The 19352-nt window shown below is 40.0% G+C and overlaps 1 protein-coding gene across 1 annotated transcript in view; it reads right to left on the bottom strand.

Moving 5' to 3' along the window:
- SLC6A15 (solute carrier family 6 member 15) overlaps positions 1-19352 on the bottom strand; it is a 52755-nt gene that overhangs the window by 27260 nt on the left and 6143 nt on the right. The window contains exon 3 of the mRNA XM_030548614.1: positions 3990-4319. Within this exon, the coding sequence (XP_030404474.1) occupies positions 3990-4278 (289 nt within the window). The 5' untranslated portion in view covers positions 4279-4319. The remainder of the gene's footprint in view (positions 1-3989; positions 4320-19352) is intronic.

Below are 19352 nucleotides of genomic sequence, written 5' to 3'. Positions count from 1 at the left end.
GTTTGTGGTTTTGTGTATTTACATATGTCTGAGTAGGGTCAACGACATAATCAACAGTACCTGTCTATGCTGTATTCCGATAATTCAGAGGTCAAAAGAACATCCTGTCATTTAAATGAATTGTAAACACAGAATATCTCAGTATTCATCTCTTTTTGAAATATATTGTGAATGATGGAGGAACAAGCAAATGGCCTTATGTTAATTCGTATAGCTAAGTACCAGTGATGGACCTCCTTCAAAGTCACTCTAATTACGTTTTGTTCCCTGAGCCCTCGTCCAGACTAACCCGCGGCATCGGCGGGTTAAAATCGATAGCTCGGGGATCGATATATCGCGTCTAGTCTGGACGCGATGTATCGATCCCCGAGCGCGCTTACATCGATTCCGGAACTCCATCAATCCGAAAGGAGTTCCGGAATCGACACGGAGAGCCGCGGACATCGATGCAGCGCCGTCCAGACTGGTGAGTACCTCGATTTTAGAAATTCGACTTCAGCTACGTTATTCCCGTAGCTGAAGTTGCATATCTAAAATCGATTTTAATACCTAGTCTGGACGTGGCCTGAGGAATTCCAACTTGTCAAAAGACATGAAATTGTATAAAAGATCCTTGGGCCCTGATTCTATCTTCTCAGATCTGCTTAGGCTTCATCAGGCGAAGTTTGAGGCCCAAGACTGAGGTCTCAGTTGAGCTGGTACACCCTGAATATGAGATTTGGACATGGAACTATAACCTATGAACTATTCCTGAAAGAACTCTTTGTAACTACAAAGTTCACCATCTCGTCTATGAATCCGAGCCTCAATCAATTTAACTCTACAGCTGTATGTATATTGATCTTTTAACCATAGTCTCTCTCTCTCTTTCGTTTTTTAACAAATTTTAATTTAGTTAATAAGAATTGGCTGTAGCGTGTATTTGGGCAAGATCTGAAACATTCATTAGCCTGGGAGGTAATGTGTCCAATCCCCTGGGTTTGGTAGAACCTTTCCCTTTATATGATGAAATAAGATTTATAGAAATTTTCATCATGGGTATCTGAATGGAGGCCTGAGGCTGGCTCACTTTAAGGCAACTGTGTTGTTTGGACTTCTGAGTAACCAGCAAGGTAACAAAGAATCTGTTTTATTCTGGCTTGGTAAATCTAAGTATTGGAATGTCCACCAGCTTTATGGGAATTGTCTGCCCCATTTTTTGCAGTTCACCCTAACTGAGTGACCATAGCTCCCTGCTAGGACCCCGGTCACAGTAAGTAAGGTGTCCTTAATTGACACTGACATTATTTTATCCCTGTAACCTTGATATCACTCCCCCAAATCAATTTCCATATTCTTTCTTTCTTCAAACTATAATGAAAAACAAACATTATAAGAACTGCCTCCATACCAATCTGTGGATAACATGGTGTGCTCTGTATGTCAACAACATGTTCAATACTAAATATAATTCAAAATACTGATAAGCTTCTATAGACGAGTGCAAGAAGGGAGCAAGCAAAAAAAGGTCTGAAACCCCAAGGTCAGAGAGAGAGAGAGAACTAGTAAACTAGGGAGTCAAAGTGAATAGGGAGATCTGGAAACAGAGAAAGGAAAAGTGTTTGGAGGCACCCAAGTCCTATCGCCAGTCTAGTCAAGTCTCATTAAGGAACTGGGATAAAACCAATATTTTCACTAGAGAAATTATCTGTAACCAATTCAGCCTCATGCCTACAATTCTTTTCTGTAGTTATTTGTATCTTTAAAGTCACAAATGTCAAGAATAAAAATGTTGAAGGTAGGCCCATCATAAAAGTTTACATACTATTAATGATTTTAAAACACATTATGTAAAAGGAAATATGGTAAATTTATTATTCTAATGGAAAGCTTTTTAGTCAATAAATATATTATTTTTTGGTAGCTGGAAATTGATTGGTTTACTTCTAAAAATATTCACGAGGCTCTTCATTGTCTGCAGTTATTTGTCAAGTATAAGTAGCTTATAGTTAAAGAATAAAAGTTTGGATTAGACTAAAGTTTGTAGGTCAATAAATATTATCATATTGGAAAAGCTGTTCTATTGGAAAATCTACATGAAGATGTCTTGCTATATAATCAGAACTCATGCAGATACTTTAATCAAGTGATCTTAATGGAAGATTGTAGAGCAGTTCTGACAAAGACATTTCAAATAGGCTTTGTGAAATTTATGCAAGAGCACTCTAATTGCAATGCAAAATAGACTGAACAGTCTAAAAATCTGGGTGCAAAAAGAGAAGAATCAAAACTTATGTTTGAGTATCCATTTATATCAAAGTCTCCCCATCTTGCTTTATTGTTATCTTAAATCATTTAATTAAATATACATTTTTTTATTTTATTAATAATTTTGTGTTTCTTCTGGATTAATTTGGCAAGCAGAAGCTGACACAGTACTTGTCTAGATGTCTAACCATATCAAACCAATCTTTCCTTGCTCTAAGGAAAGCAGCTGATAGACTGGTGCTGCTGGTTCACAGAATTAAGCAATGAGTTTGCAAAAATTCATAGCTGATTAGCACTAACCAAAGTTTCACAGAATAACGATAAGTTTGATAAGTAGACTATTGTAAAGCACTGTGCATGGGACTGCATCTCAATACCCTTTGGAAACTGAACTGGGTGCAGAAAAGTGGCCACTCCTTTACTGAATGTGAATTAGTTTAACTTGTTTGTTTGCCAATGAGGATACATGATCAGCCCTACCCTACCCATATACTGCCTACAAACAGCCCTTAAACAGAAAGAATATATGGTTTTCAAGTACACTATATCCAATTTCCAGTTTCTCGATCGGAACCACCTATTTAGCACAGAGACAAGGAAATGAGTCAGTTCCACAGGGACCCAACAATGTAATGGTTCTAGCTCCAGAATAAAGGTACAAATTAAAGTTAAATGAAGGGTGGAAACTCTTCCATTGTTTGAAATGAATGAGAGCTATGCAGCTATGGAATGTGGGCCATTGTGACCACAGGTTAGAATTCAAATAACTATTTTAGGCCTGATTCTGTAGCCTTTCATGGCATCCGTTGTCCCAGTCTGTACATTTTGAAGAATATGACCCTTAATGTGCACCATGAATAAAAGTTCTTGTTTGTTTTCAATTCTCTAGAACCTTCTCATTTTTGGTTCAGCAAATATGGACAGATTCTTTTTCAACTCAGCTGAGCAGTCAGCCATCCCAGGGTGTGGATTAATAGGCTATTGTTGCATATCTTGAAGGAAGGCCCCAGCTCGAGCCTCACAATGTATCTAAGACATGTATCAACGGACAAGTAATATGCAACTTGATGTGGTTTATTTTTTATGTGAAAGGTATTAAGAAGAAGTGAAGCAATTTTATATCCTAGCATAATATGTTCTGTTAACATCTAGATTAACTCCTTTTTGTCTCATATTATACACTGTATAATTAAAGTTATGAATTACCTGTAGAGACTCCATTACATTTCCATAATATTTTGTTCTGGCAAAGAACTGATCATGATCAAACTATCTAGGAAGTAGTGATCTAATTAAAAATGACCTAACACTCAGTTATTCTAAGTCTCCATTTGGTCCTTAAAGTGAGTGTACATTAAATATGTGTCCATTTAAATGTCCCATTACACTGCCTGAATGGTGTAAAGAGGCCTAGTGTGACTGAGAATCAAACCCTAACTATTTCACATTCCACAATCTGCCTATGAAAATAACAAATGAAAGGACCTTGCTTAGCAAAAATTTAAGTTAAAATAAAACAGTTACATGAATAGGGAAATTCTACCACAAAACACAAGGCCAAAGAAGCTTATCAGGATAATGTACTGCTTCCTTCAGCAGATCTGTCTCTCTAAAATAAAGATGGGGTGCTTTCTTCTCATAAACACTTGCCAAAATTAAAAGATAAATTTTAGACTCTGGAGAAATTTATCTGGTTTTTACAATGAAATCAGCAAGGCAAGTTCATAAAAACCGACCCTTACCTCCACCATTTTTCTGACACAGATATGGGAATCGCCACACATTTCCCAACCCTACAGAAAATCCAACTTGTGCCAGAATATACTGAAGTTTGCTGTTCCAGGCTGGTCTTTCATCTTCTATATCTGACCCCTCTTCAACATCTACATCTTTATGTTCTTGATCATCAACCAGCAGTTCACTCTTCTTAAAGGCATCATCTGCAGAGTCTTCATTAGAGAGAAGATCCTTAACTGACTCGATAACCTCATCGTCTAGTTCTCTTTTTACCACCTTGCTGTTCTTAGGCATTTGCAATAAGGAAAAGGTGTAAGTGGGTCAGGTTCAGTTCCAAAAATGCTGGTAATTCACTGAACAGCTAGACTGAAGAGGATGTCAGAGCAGTCCTTCATACAGAGTGTTCAGGAGAAGGAAGACGCTGGTTCTAAATGTTTCAACTATATATACCTGTGAATTTAATAAAAAGAATAGATTATTAAATTATACAAGAAAATGTAATTAGGAACGTTATTTGCTCATTTATCTATTTCAGTTTATTTTCACATTAGGTTACAAGAAAACTCCTAACTCATCTTTTGGTTGGTTGTTTTAATTTGCCTGTAGACTACCATAATAGTTATATTCTTCTCCTTATAAATAAAATGTCAGAGAGACACCATCAATATGTGGAAGTCCAAATTCTGATTTACATTAAGTTATGATAATCCACTTGACTCTGCCTTTCAGATTTCAAGTGTCTCTTTAAGATATGTTTCACTCAACTACTAAGAACTACCGTGTGTGCACAGAGTCTAGCGGCCTGCTAGGCAAGACTGAGAGCTTCTTAATAAGGCTTTGATCCCTAAGCCCTTTAGCACCCATCAACCCTTAACCAGGGGCTGGGGCTACTCAGGAAGACCAGCGCTTTCAAAAGGCTGCTCCTAAGCAACCAGAGAAGCTAGCAAAAAGAAGAGGCTAACCGCGGAGTTTCGCAAGGGAGTTCTCCAGGTGAAGGAGGAGCAATTATGTGACCCTTCGGGTAAATTGGTTATTTGTAGTGTGTGTGTTTGTGGTGTGCTTGCTGCCTGATTGAAATATACCATGTGGTCTATTTGTTTGGGAGACCGTGAGCTGACTGTGTGTGTGCTAAGCCTAGCAGCCTTCTAGGCAAAGCTGAGAGCTTCTTAATGAGGCTTTAATCCCTAAACCCTTTAGCATCCATCAGGAGCAGCTAACAGGGAATTTCGCAAGGGAGTTTAGAGGAGGGAGTGTGAGCCAGGGGGCTAGATACACTTAACATTCTTTAAACTTAAAGCCAAGCACCTCCTGATAAAAGTAAAACAACAAAGGAATGAGCTGCAGGAGTAAAAAGATAATGCAGGCAGAAGTTCAGCAACAGAGTGGGGGCTATCCAGTTTACTGCATCCAGTGCAGCATGTATGATTACTTGCCCTGGCAGGTGGCATATGTGTGCATTCAGTGCAAGGAGCTCCTGGCTCTCAGAGATTGTGTACAGGCTTTGAAGACCTGAGTGGCTGAACTGGAGGAGATACGGGAGACAGAGGTATATAGATGAAGCTATCCAGGACACAGTAGAATGGTACCACCCCTAGTCTGACAGCTTTGGTGCTGTTGAGAAGGATGAAAGTCTCAGGGAGGGAGACCATCCAACTGGAGCAGAGGGAAATGATCCCATAGTTGGGACCTTCCGTCCAGATGAGGTTGTTGTATCCTCTTGCACTGGGGATACCTCTCCAAGAGAGGAAACTCCAGTTATTAGGAAGAGACAGGTAATAGTTATGGGGGATTTGATCATTAGAAACATGGATAGCTGGGTTTCTGATGACCAGGAGAACCTCATGGTGACATGCCTGCCCGGTACAAAAGTTGCGGATCTCTCAAGACATCAAGATAGATTTACGTGTAGTCCTGGGGAGGAACTGGTGATTGTGGTACATATAGGTATCGGTGACATAGGGAAGGATAGGATAGAGGTCCTGGAGGTCAAATTTAGAATGCTAGGTAAGAGATTGAAGTCCAGGACCTCCATGGTAGCGTTCTCTGAAAGGCTTCCAGTTCCACGCACAGGGCCAGTTAGAGAGGCAGAACTGCAGGGTGGGTCTCAATGTGAGGATGAGACGATGGTGTAGAGAGAAGGGATTTAGATTTATTAGGAACTGGGAAGACTTTTTGGAAATAGGGAGCCTATACAGGAAGGACGGCCTCCACCTAAGCCAAAATGGAACCAGACTGCTGGCCCTTAAAATTAAAAGGTCAAAGAGCAGTTTTCAAACTAAGGACTGAGACAGAGCTGACAGGAGTAGAGGAGCATGATGGTTTGGACAGTGACATCCCTTAGGGGAGGATCTATTAATGGAGATTCTCTATGTCCTACTAAGGAGGAGAGGATGGAAGATGATAAAATAAAGGTAGGATCTGAGGGAAAACAGTCAAATAAAAAAACATCCCATTCAATTACATCATGGCAGACAGCTAAAAAGTGACAAGTTTTTTAAGTGCTTATATACCAGTGCTAGAAGTCTAAATAATAAGATGGGTAAACTAGAGTGCCTTGTATTAAATGAGGATATTGATACAATAGGTATAATAGGAAACTTAGTGGAATGAGGATAATCAATGGGACAAAGTAATATCACGGTATCAAATATATTGGAAGGACAGAACAGTTCGTGCTGGTGGGTCAGTGGCACTATATGTGAAAAAAAGTATAGACTCAAATGAAGTAAAACTCTTAAATGAACCCAACTGTACCAAAGAATCTCTATGGAGAATAATTTTGTGCTCTAATAATAAAAATATAGCAGTAGCGATACATTACCAACCACCTGACCAGGTTGTGATCATGACTGTGAAATGCTCAGGGAGATTAGAGAGGCTATTAAAATAAAAAAAATCAATAATAATGGGGGATTTCAACTGTCCCCATATTGACTGGGTACATGTCACCTCAGGACAGGACGCAGAGATAAAGTTTCTTGACACCTTAAATGACCGCTTCTTGGAGCAGCTAGTCCTGGAACCCACCAGAGGAGAGGCAATTCTTGCTTTAGTCCTTAGTGGAGCACAGAATCTGGTCCAAGTGGTAAATATAGCTGTACTTCTTGGTAATAGTGACCATAATATAATTAAATTTAACAAACCTGTGGTGTGGGAAACACCACTGTGGCCCAACACTGCAGTGTTTAATTTCAGAAAAGGGAGCTACACAAAAATGAGGTTAGTTAAACAGAAATTAAAGGGCACAGTGCCAAAAGTGAAATCCCTGCAAGCTGCATGGAAACTTTTTAAAGACATCATCATAAGAGGCTCAACTTAAACGTATACCTTAAATTAAAAAAAAAACATAGTAAGAGAACCAAAGAAGTGCCACCGTGGCTAAACAACTAAATAAAAGAGGCAGTGAAAGACAAAAAGGCATTATTTAAAAAGTGGAAGTTAAATCCTAGTGAGGAAAATACAAGGGAGCATAAACTCTGGCAAATGAAATGTAAAAATATAATTAAGACCAAAAAAGAATTTGAAGAACAGCTAGCCAAAGACTCATAAAGTAACAGCAAAAAAAAAAAAAAACAAAACATCAGAAGCAGGAAGCCTGCTAAACAACCAGTGGGGCCATTGGACAATTGAGATGCTAACAGAGCAGTCAAGGACAATAAGGTCATTGTGGAGAAACAAAATGAATTTTTTGCATCGGTCTTCACGGCTGAGGATATGAGGTAGATTCCCAAATCTGAGCCATTCTTTTTAGGTGATAAATCTGAGGAACTGTCCCAGATTGAGGTGTCATTAGAGGATGTTTGGGAACAAATTGATAAACTAAACAGTAATAAGGCACCAGGACCAGATGATATTCACCCAAGAAGTCTGAAGGAATTCAAATGTGAAATTGCACAACTACTAACTCTAGTCTGTAACCTATCATTTAAATCAGCTTCTGTACCAAATGAGTGGAGGATAGTTAATGTAACACCAATTTTTTTAAAGGGCTCCACAGGTGAACCCACCAATTACAGGCCGGTAAGCCTGACTTGAGTACCAGGCAAACTGGTTTAAACTATATTAAAGAACAAAATTGTCAGACACATAGATGAACATAATTCGTTGGGGAATAGTAAACATGGTTTTTGTAAAGGGAAATTATGCCTCATCAATCTACTAGACTTCTTTGACGGGGTCAACAAGCATGTGGACAAGGGGGATTCAGTGGATGTAGTGTACTTAGATTTTCAGAAAGCCTTTGACAAGGTCCCTCACCAAAGGCTCTTAAGCAAAGTAAGCTGTCATGGAATATGAGGGAAGGTCCTCTCATGGATTGGTAACTGGTTAAAAGATAGGAAACAAAAGGTAGAAATAAATGGTCAGTTTTCAGAATTGAGAGAGGTAAATAGTGGTGTCCACCGGGAGTCTGTACTGGGCCCAGTCCTATTAAACATATTCATAAATGATCTGGAATAAAGGGGTAAACAGTGAGGTGGCAAAATTTGCAGATGATACAAAATTACTCAAGATAGTTAAGTCCCAGACAGACTGCGAAGAGCTACAAAAAGATCCCTCAAAACTGGGTGATAGGCAACAAAATGGCAGATGAAATTCCATGTTGATACATGCAAAGCAATGCACTCTGGAAAACGTAAACCCAACTATATATTTAAAATGATGGGGTCTAAATTAGCTGTTACCACTCGAGAAAGAGATATTGGAATCATTGTGTATAGTTGTCTGAAAACATCCACTCAATGGGCAGCAGCAGTCAAAAAAGCAAACAGAATGTTGGGAATCATTAAGTGAAAGATATTAAGATAGAAAATATCATATTGTCTCTATATAAATCCATGGTATGCCCCATCTTGAATACTGCATGCAATGTGGTCGCCCCATCCCAAAAGAGATATATTAGAATTAGAAAAGTTTCAGAAAAGGGCAACAAAAATTATTAAGTGTATGGAACGACTTCCGTATGAGGAGAGATGAATAAAATGGAGACTTTTCAGCTTGGAAAACACGATAGAGTATATAAAATCATGACTGGTGTGGAGAAAGTAAATAAGGAAGTGTTACTTACTTCTTCTCATAACACAACAACTATTAAATTAATAGGCAGCAGGTTTAAAACAAACAAAAGGAAGTATTGTTTCATACACGCATGGTCAACCTGTGGAACTCTTTGCCAGAGGATGATGTGAAGGCCAAAACTATAACAGAGTTCAAAAAAGAATTAGATCAATTAACAGAGGATAGGTCCATCAATGGCTATTAGCCAGGACAGGCAGAGATGGTGTCCTTAGCATCTGTTTGCCGGAAGCTGGGAATGGGCAATAGGGGAAGGATAACTTGACGACTACCTGTTCTGTTCATTCTCTTAGGGGCACCTGGCACTGGCCACTATCGGAAGACAGGATACTGGGGTAGGTGGACCTTTGGTTTGACCCAGTATGGCCATTCTTATGTTCTTAAGAAGTCTTTACAGACCAACTTCCCAACTGCTAATATTTTCATGTAGTCATACCTACGTATATTGTCATCTGGTACATGTCTAAAATAAAATTAAAAATCTCAGTTCAGAATTTCTATTTGACTTGTGGCTAAAAACTTGAAATTATTTTTTTCTGGAATTTATTTATTAAGAATCTTAATGGGGGCAGCCTACATTTTCTGAAATTGTTTCCTGAAACTCCGACATCAGTAAGATTTTCAAATTTAATATACAGAGAAGTGCTGTTGCTTTAACAGTGTGGACAGCCTATATTGTGTGCATAACTATACAGCACAAGAAATGTAAGAGCCCCCAAACACATTTTCAAGGTAGGTCTTTTCATTTCTTCAGAGTGAGCTGAAATGGTGCTTTAGATACAATTATTTTGGGGAAAGAGGATATCTGAATACAGGCTGAAATGTCTGACAACCTGTGTTTTTAAACCTGTGTTCCCTTTTGAACATATATATTTTAGCATAGACATATAAAGTATATATAATTATGCTTTCTTTTAACACAATAAGCCATTTAAAAAGATATTTGGGCTTGCTTGCAACTGCTCATAAAGTACTGTAGACATATCTGAGTGGCTATCCGATTTCTGGGAAAGTGCTTTGGAAGGAATTTTTCCCTCTTCTCATAGGGTGATGTTCAGCCTACTGCAAAGGACTGGTATGAAGCCATCTGGACAATTTAAACCCCTACCAGAGGTCTTATAATTCAGACTTAAGTGATGTGGACAGGTTGGTGCAGGCCCTCTGAAGTAAGTAAATTTACCCAAAAGGCCTAATCTTGAAGTCCCAACTGATGGGGAATCATGATTTATGTGATGCATGAAAACTCCTCTAGGCTTTCAGAGTTTCTGTAGCAGCATCTGGCCTCTAGCAGTAGGACTCCACTGTAGTCTTAATGCCAGATGACAGCAATGAAGGGAGTTATTTTTCCCCAGACCTCAGCCTGCAGCTAATCAAGAGGAATGTTTGCAGAAAAAGAACTGGATTCACTGTCAATGTAAGTGCTATCATCTTGAGTGAGGAAGCCTGCAAGATTAGAGGGAGATAATGCCATGGAAAGTGGTATGACCCAAGTGTCTCATCTCCTGCCCATTTCCCATCCCTCTTCATCCATGGAGTCCAAAATGTAGGAGGGCTCCTGCATGCTTCAGAAGAGGAAGGATGAGCACATTAGCACATTTCTTCATGAGTCCTGCCTCTTTGTGATTGCTACTTACATAAACTCCCTTCCTCTAATACGGTCATCCTGACTGGACGATTAGATTTTTTTTAACAACAAGTTCCTATGTAGACAATTTTTTTTTTCAAATAACAACTGAATAATATTAGACCCAATGCACTTATAACTGTACTTGCCATGTTAGTATAAAGGCAACACACAACACCATTAACTGTAACTGACAATTCATATAGGTTTGTGAATGCAAAAGAGTGGGCCAAGGGAAATAAATGCAGCAATGGAAATCCAAAGCTCACTTCAGCAGCATTAGAAAATGCAGTTTCTCAATGAATCTAGGTCAATGTGTGCACTGCCTGCTTTGCTACCTGAGATGAACCTACTGCTATGAAACGGATGTTGACTCTTAAAGAGGTAAAACAAGAACGGGTCATACATATCTCTTTGCTATTATGGTACAAAGCAGCATTGCCAATGACGTGCACATATCTACCTTTATCATAGATTATGTAACAAAGCCCATGCTTTGGAAGAGAAATAAACAAAACCTATTTGTATGCTTTTCTTGATAGAAAAATATAAACACTTGTTAAGTAGAAAAAGGGAAAATAAAGAGTATTTGTTTTCAAGTCTCTAGAGGATACTGTAGACTATAAATTGGCCTCAAAATGCCCTTTTAAATTAGCATTAATGAATACATTACTCTATATTCTAAGATTCACATCCTGACAGGGCACCCACCAGACTCCCATGCACAAAACAAATGTTTTCCACTCCTATTTTGGTTTCCCTAAAAGTGGCAGCAAGGTTGCTCTGCAGGCTTTCTGTGTCACATGCCCCAGAAGAGCATCCTGGAGCAGGGTCTTGAAGATACCATTGGTGCATGTATGCTTCCAGGCCTGAAACTGGCTCCCATGCACAATCCACATTACCCCTTTAATGTCTACTTCGGCAGAAATAATATGAAAATGGGTGACAAAAACTGTATATGGGGTGACTGCTGAGTAGAATATTTTCCACACTTTAAGTTAAGGGGCATTCTGGCATGTGTTGAACTAGAAATAGGGCCGACAGAGGCACCAATTCTGAAAAGTACTTAAGCTCATAATGGACTAGCAGCAAACTCAGCAGAGATTGGTGGGACAGTGAGGTGTTATATAAAGGGAAAAGTGGGAAGAAATAGTATCATACTTTTTGTTGTTTATCTCTGTATGTTTGTTTATCTTGCCTTTTTAGGGACAGGGTGTGTCTTCTATTCCAATGGTTACTTCTAACTTCAGCAACTCAAAGACCCTCATTTTGATTTTTTAAATTTTCACAGACCCCCCCACCAAGCCTCCTGCTCAGCTCCAGATCCTGCCCCCCACTCCACCCCACCCGTTCCCCCAAGGCCCACCCCACCCCACCTCTTCTCGCCTCTGCTCCACCCCTCCCCCGCCTCTTCCCATTCCCTCCTACAAGCACGCCTCGTCCCCTCTCCTCCCCCTCCCTGTCAGCGCATCCTGCATGCTGGGGAACAGCTGTTCAGCAGCGCGCAGGAGGCACTCGGAGGGAGGGGAACGAGTTGATAGTGGGGCTGGCAGCCCCCAGACATGATTCCACCCCCTCCTCCAAGCGCACCCTGTCCCCGCTCCTTCTCCTCCTTCCCAGTACCTCCTGCACGCTGCTGAACTACTGTTCCCCAACATGCAGAAGGTGTTTAGGAGGGAGGAGGAAGAGTTGATCAATGGGGCCCCTGGGGCCCCTGGAGTACCCTCGCAGACCCCCAGCTATCTGCAGACCCCAGTTTGAGAAATGCTGTTCTGTTCTATTGTGTGTACAGTACCCAGCACAAAGGGGTCCCAGCATGACTAGAATCTTTAGGTGCTCTCAGAATATAAATAATGAATAATAATAACATTTTAAGTACATGAGTCATCCCATTGAAGTCACAACCATAATCATTAGAGACAGAGGTGTTTCCACTGATTTTTCAGCAGTATACCCTTGAACTATATTTTTAGCTTCCAGAGAATGAAATAGACTTCTTAAACAAGACTTTCAATTTTAAAATGTAACTTATAAGAGTAATTTCTTCTAGAAATAAATGTGAATGATGGAACAAGCAATCTTTCTCAGGGACTAAAAAGCTAGAATAGAATTATTTTCAAAAACCTCTGGCAACTGTATGGAAGAGAAATTAAAAATAACAAAAACAGTGCTAAGTATCATTGCCCCTTCTAGTCCATTTCACTACTTCACTGAATGACCAACATGTCATATTCAAAATGTTCAGAATTCTCAGATGCTTGCAAATTCTACAGGTTCCCAGATGAGATTTTCCTTACCTCTTAAGCCTTCTGGGAAATTTTTGCCTAATATGTAACCTAATTCAATATCCTCTCAAATTAGATCATGACCACATGTTTAACTGTTATCTTGTAATGAAAGCAAAATAATTCCCAGCCTCACTATCTTGGCTCCATATAAATTAGCCTATAATTTAAATTAATCTCTCAAAAACTTTTAATTTTAAGGAACAAATCTGAAGAGGAAAATTCATATATGTTCATTTCTGAAGTATCTGAAGTATTTCTATGCACTATTGGGGCATACAGGAATTATGACAGGTCCTAGCTTCTGCTACTTCTTTCTTTTATTATTATTATTTCTTGCTTTTCAGCTCTTATGCAGATAGCAATGGGAATGCTTTTTTCATATATGTTATGTTCAGTCCAAGAACAATATGATCAAGTTGCCAGCCACTTTTGCCCTTATATAATTTCACATTCACCCCATATATCTCATTGTAAACTATGCATTATTTCTTCCCTTTATACAACAACCTGAATTAGTGCCTCGTTTCCTCAGCAACTTACTGTCCACTTAAGCAAACAGACAGAGCATTATATGTGACATAACTAATTTTCTAAAGAAAAATCAGATTACTCCCAATGATTTATGTGATTTATTCCAGAATGGATCATTTAGGAGAGAACATATACCAAGAATGTTACCTGTCACAACAGAGCAAATATTATGGTAAATCATGTCCTGGACCCTCTGTCAAGTTAGATTTTTTTTCACCAAGCAGTTCGGTTCCCAACAAAAACAGAGGAAGTTGTAGCATAATGTGATATGTATTGTAGCACATCCCTAAAGCGAAAGGCATATGACAACCAGCAATAACATGCCACAACAAAAAAGATGGGGTGTCTTTTCTCTTTACTTATCTGAGACAATAGGCATTTATAAGGAAATGCTACCACCCCTTCACATTTTGTATGAACCATTTCCATTCTGTTCTGTCTGTTTTAAATCAAAACGGGGGTCTTTGGTTTGCTAAATTTTGAGAACTGCTGGAATAGAAGACAGACCCTGTCCCTAAAATAATAAAATAAAACAAAGAATACTTTAAACCAGTGATTTTCATAAGGCTGAATACAAAGAACCTGTGTGTTGTACTAAATGTTGGGCTTTATTATCTGGAGTCCTGGATGTAGCCAAAACTACTAAGCACTCTGACATGAGTTTTACTACATTCTGAGGCCAGAAGGGAACATTGTGATCATCTAGTCTGACCTCCTGTGTAACACTGGCTTTCTGTTTACTTGGAGTGGGTTGGTTACTGATTAGGATGTAGTGATATGACAAAATAAAAAATGTGGCCCTGAGGGACAACAAATGGGGAGAGGGCTACCTCAGTGGTTTGAGCATTAGCCTGCTTAAACCCAGGGTTGTGAGTTCAATCCTTGAGGGGGGAATAAGGGGATTGGTCCTGCTTTGAGCAGGGGGTTGAACTTGAGGTCCCTTTCAGCCTAAATAATCTGTGAAACAGGGCACATCCCACCCCATGGTATTTTCCTTAGAATGATACTGTAATGCATGTGTAAGTGCTGTGGCACTGCACCCCATATTCTTGAGAGTGATATCTTTATGATATGATTATGGCACAACTATGATGTATTTTATGCAAGATCAGGTCATGTGAGATATCTTTGGAAAGGTTATGATTTACTGAATATGATTATCCTATTTGTATGCATGTATCATTTTTGTATCTGAAGTTAGGAATATTGTCTATGTATCTATTACAAATGTGTTTATACATGGCGAATGCCCACCAGGTAGAATTCACTCAGTCTAGATGGCTGGCTGGGAAGGACTCATTCAAAGTTAATGAACCATTAGGAAGAATGATAGGCCTTAGGAAAAGCTTATCTCCCACCTTGAAGCCTTCCTGGGGACACTGTAAACAGTCTCTGAATCATGGCTGCCAGGACCCCACAGAGACAGGTGACCAGGTCACCTGGTACTGGACTCCATCCTGGAATACCAATGATTTTCCACTGAGTTGCATGGGAAATAAGCATGGATAAAAAGACTTCCCAGCACTTGCAAAAGCTATTTAAGGGAGGGGAGTGACATCATCTTCACCAACTCCCCACCCCAAAGAGACTCTTGGAAACACCCGAGGAACAAGGACTGAACTTGGGAGAAATGCTAGACCCAGGTTAAAAGTGATTTTTAGCCTGTGAAAGAAACTCCTGGGGTTTCTGAGCTTCAAGAAAGTGCAGCTAGTCCCTTAAGAATTTCTGCAGCCTACTTGTTTCAACATTTAGGGAGAGAATTTGCTACTCATATCTAATCTCTTTAGTATATTAAGCTTAGGTTGTGTTTTTGTTTATTTGCTAGGTAATATGCTTTGATCTGTTTTTAATCCCTTATAATCACTTAAAATCTATCCTTTGTAGTTAATTAATTTATTTTATGTTTTAATCCAAACCAATGTGTGTTTGACTAAGGTGTCTAGTGAAAAATCTCAGCTTGGTTACAAGTGTGCATAGTCCTCTTCATATTGAAGGAGAGGCGGACTGGCTGTTAAACCCATATACTGGCCAGATTAGACCAAGGAGGGATGATGCCGCTCTGGGGTCCTAGGCTGGAGGTTAGAGAGCCTGTGTGTGACTTCAGTCGGGTGTATCCCTATTTGTGTGAATGCTGGTGAAAGTGCAAGTTGGAGGGCTTTGCAGCTTGTCACAGAAACACAGTGTGAGAGAGAGAGAGCCCAGGCTGGTGGGTCAGAGGGCTCAGTGGTATCCCAGTTGCTGGTGGCACCCAGGGGGAACCCATCACAGGTGCCTACTCTAGAAATGAACTGTGTTTGCATTATATATTGGAAATAAATCTCACAGGCTTATTTTTGGTTTATGTTCCAAGTAGTGAACTCCTGAGTTTGGTATTACTGCCAGATAATCTGCTGTGTTGCCACATTAGGACCATTCCTGGCTACCTTCTAAGCAGGCTGATGAAGTCATATAGCAGTGACTGATAGGCAAATTTAGACCATGTCACTTATATGTGTCCACTCTACTTCTGTTATCTAACATTAGGGGGAAAAACAATTCCCCACTAATAATACCATTACAAATGTAGTTAGGAGCTAATGACGTTCCAACACAAGGTACTAGAATAGACTCAGCATTTCACTGTAACCATTTAAATCCTTCACCAAACCACATTGCTTTTGGGGTACATACTACCAAAAATGCAGATTTGGGAATAAGCATTTTTTGGCATGTAAACAAAATAGCATCAGCTCCACATCACTGCATGAAAGCTGAGGGAACCCCTGTCTGGCCAAATGCAGAAAACCTAACTGAGCATTGGCAAGTAGCGAGTTAATGCCCTGCTCAGACCTACAGGTGCAAAGGGAAAGAACTGCGGCAGGGCTGGGGACTTGGGGCCCCATTAGAGAACATCTAGGACACTCTATAAAAGTAGCTTGCAGTGTCACACACAGTTGCTATATGGCTGGGTTTCAACCACAGGTTGAGATTGTTGTTTTACTCCCTTTTTACTGACTATTTGCTTCCAAAAATCTGTGTGACACAAACCACAAGAATAAAGCCTTGGGGGGGAAATCATTGTTAGTGAAAGGCTTTGTGGTGTTGCTGGACTATGGGGCCTACTCCACCAGCTCCTACCTCCTACTATATTAATTATTCCATAGCCTGGAGTTACACATTTATAGATTTATGACAAAATCAAGCCTTAAATATGTTCATCATTCTGAGATTTTCCTAATAGGACAGTCACTTCATAACCCCAGATTAGTCTTATGGCAACCTCTGCAGTTTCTTGAAGGCTTAAAAGATACTAACTGACAACAAAACAGTTTTTGCAGTGCAGTTCAAAAGCAAAAAAAAAGCAAACTTTAGTTCTAATATAAAACTTGCTATAAAAATATTTCAACTCAGTGCAAGTTTAAAGGGACAATTTAAAATCTTGTATATTTTAAAAAATCACTGGCTCTACTATTAATAATACCTTCCCACTGAAAGGATATCTAAAGTCTAATTTTCTCATCATTAATGCTGTTTGTTTAACTTGATCTGGACAATGGAAATAAACTAGTCAGTTTAATTTTTGTTTCTAGACAGTTTTACATGCCCATTTTCGTACACAGGCTGTTGTTGCATCGTTTAGCTTGGAAACGCTACAATAGAGGACTTTTTCTTTTTTTTAAATGGGAAAAGAATTTTTGCTTTGGAATTTAACAGCAACAGAAAACCAAAGAAACTCCCTCCCCCAACCCCGTGCCCTTTTGCTGTGTAAATCCCTGTTTTTAAAAATCTAAATTTGGTCTTAAATCGACTGGACAAGTGCCCTTTGATGTCTAAGAGAACTTAACAGAATGGAAATTGCTGGTATAGGTGATGTGTGACCCAGTTAAAAATATTTTAGAACAAAATACACAAATAGGAACATGTTAATAGTAATTAATAATCTGAACTAGCACAATCAGAATTCTTTGGAAATCCCTTCACAATCATTTATAAGCAAACCTTCTAAATTAAAACAATACCCAGCTAGCAACTGACTAATGATTATCATCTCTTAGACATTTTTTAAATTGGTTAAATTAAAATGTTGCCTTTTCTTTCTACTGTTGAAATATCAAAACTAAGAGAATCATGTTGACATTTGCATCATCGAAACTATGGGCCCAATCTTTCTCCTGGAGAAGACAGTGGGAGCTTTATTATTTACTACAGTCAAGGCATAATGGGTATGTCTACACATCCCCGGGCAGCAAGACTCCCAGCTCAGGTTGACAGACTCAGGCTCACAGGGCTCACACTACTTTGCTAAAAATAGCTGTGTAAGTGTTGTGGTTAAGCTGAAGCCTAGGCTCTAAAGCCAAGGGGTGGGCCCTTGAGGAAGTGGGCCTCAGAGCCTGAGCACCAGCCCAAGCCGTACCTTCAAAGCATTGGCTAAACAGCAATTTTTAGAGTGCAAGCATGATCCCCGCAACACGGAGTCCATCGACCTGGCCTGGAACCTCGTTGCTGCAGGCTGTATAGACATACCCAATAAGTCTAGATTCAGAAAAGAAAGTAACCCGCTTAGATTTTATCTACATTAGGTACTTATATTGACCCCCTATCATCAGAGTATCAGAGCACCTCACAATGTTTAATGTACTTATCCTCACAACTCCCTTGTGAGGTAGTGTGTACTATTATTATTATCTTTTTTTAAGATGGAGAACTGAAGCACAGAGACGCTAAGGCCCTGAAGCAGAATTCTTAAACTATGCAGGGAAATGCATTTCTCAGCAGGGGGGGTCATCTCTGAATATGCTCAAGACCTGATACCTATCAGACCCCACAGCAGGAAAGCCAAATGCAGGCCACTCATAGGTGAAGGGGGCAGCACGGCACTCACTCAAAAGACAGCCGGGGACTCAAGGAAATGTAGGACAACTGAGAGGTATCAAGTATGAACTGGAGGCAGGGATATGGTTTCAGCTGCTAGAGCATTGACTATTGAAGTGGCCGAACTCCAGAAGAGGATTCATGGCTGAAGATCCCTAGCACAGGGAGGCATGAACCAGATCAGACACTTGGATGCCTACACCTCTCTCCTAAGCATTTTACTCCTGGCTATCCTAGACAGCTCCTAGCTCAGCTTTCTAGTCTCAGATGATCCCTTTTTAGGCACCTGACTCTTCCCATGCATTGTATGGGGAGGTTGAGTGCCTAGCTTCAGGCTGAAAATTCCCCTAGGCAACAGGCTGCCTAGAGGTTAGTCATTGCAATGCTGAGTGGAGCAATGACTAAGTACCTTTGAGGCTCAGGGCCTAAGTGACTTGCCCAAGGTCACACAGGAAGTCTGTGGAAGAGCAGGGAATTGAACCCAGGTCTCCTAACTCCTAAGCTAGTAACCTAACCACCGGACCTCTCACATTACTGTGAGTTTGTTAATAGCTGAAGCAATATTAATACCTTCAGTGGGGAATTTAAGCTTGAATGTACTCTTTAACTGTCTTAGCTTCACTGTATACAGAGTCACAACTTTTCTTTTAAGTTCACAGCCACATTCGGAAAAGCTGGCACAGGCAGATGGGAAGTATAACTCTGGACCAGTCATGCATATTGCCTCTGATGGAAAATTCATCCCTTACTAAAGCCAATGACAGACCCAGTGGAACAGAGACACATTCCACAACGGTGGTAAAGGTGGATGAGCCATGACCATGGATGCATGTACCGTATAGGACACAAGAAGAGCTAGATTTTCATAATGGTCTTCCACATGCTCAGAAACCAACCTTCTGACAACTGTCCAGAGCTATGTGACCTGGCAAATAACATGGCTGTAGGGCAGGCCGGGGCTGGCTCTGACCCCCTCATCCCCGTCCCTTCTGCCCAAGGCC

This window comes from Gopherus evgoodei, chromosome 1 (genome assembly GCF_007399415.2).
Source record: "Gopherus evgoodei ecotype Sinaloan lineage chromosome 1, rGopEvg1_v1.p, whole genome shotgun sequence".
NCBI classification, from domain to species: Eukaryota; Metazoa; Chordata; order Testudines; family Testudinidae; genus Gopherus; species Gopherus evgoodei.
The sequence above is the reverse complement of the archived record's forward strand: the minus strand, read 5'-3'. Positions and strand labels throughout refer to the sequence as shown.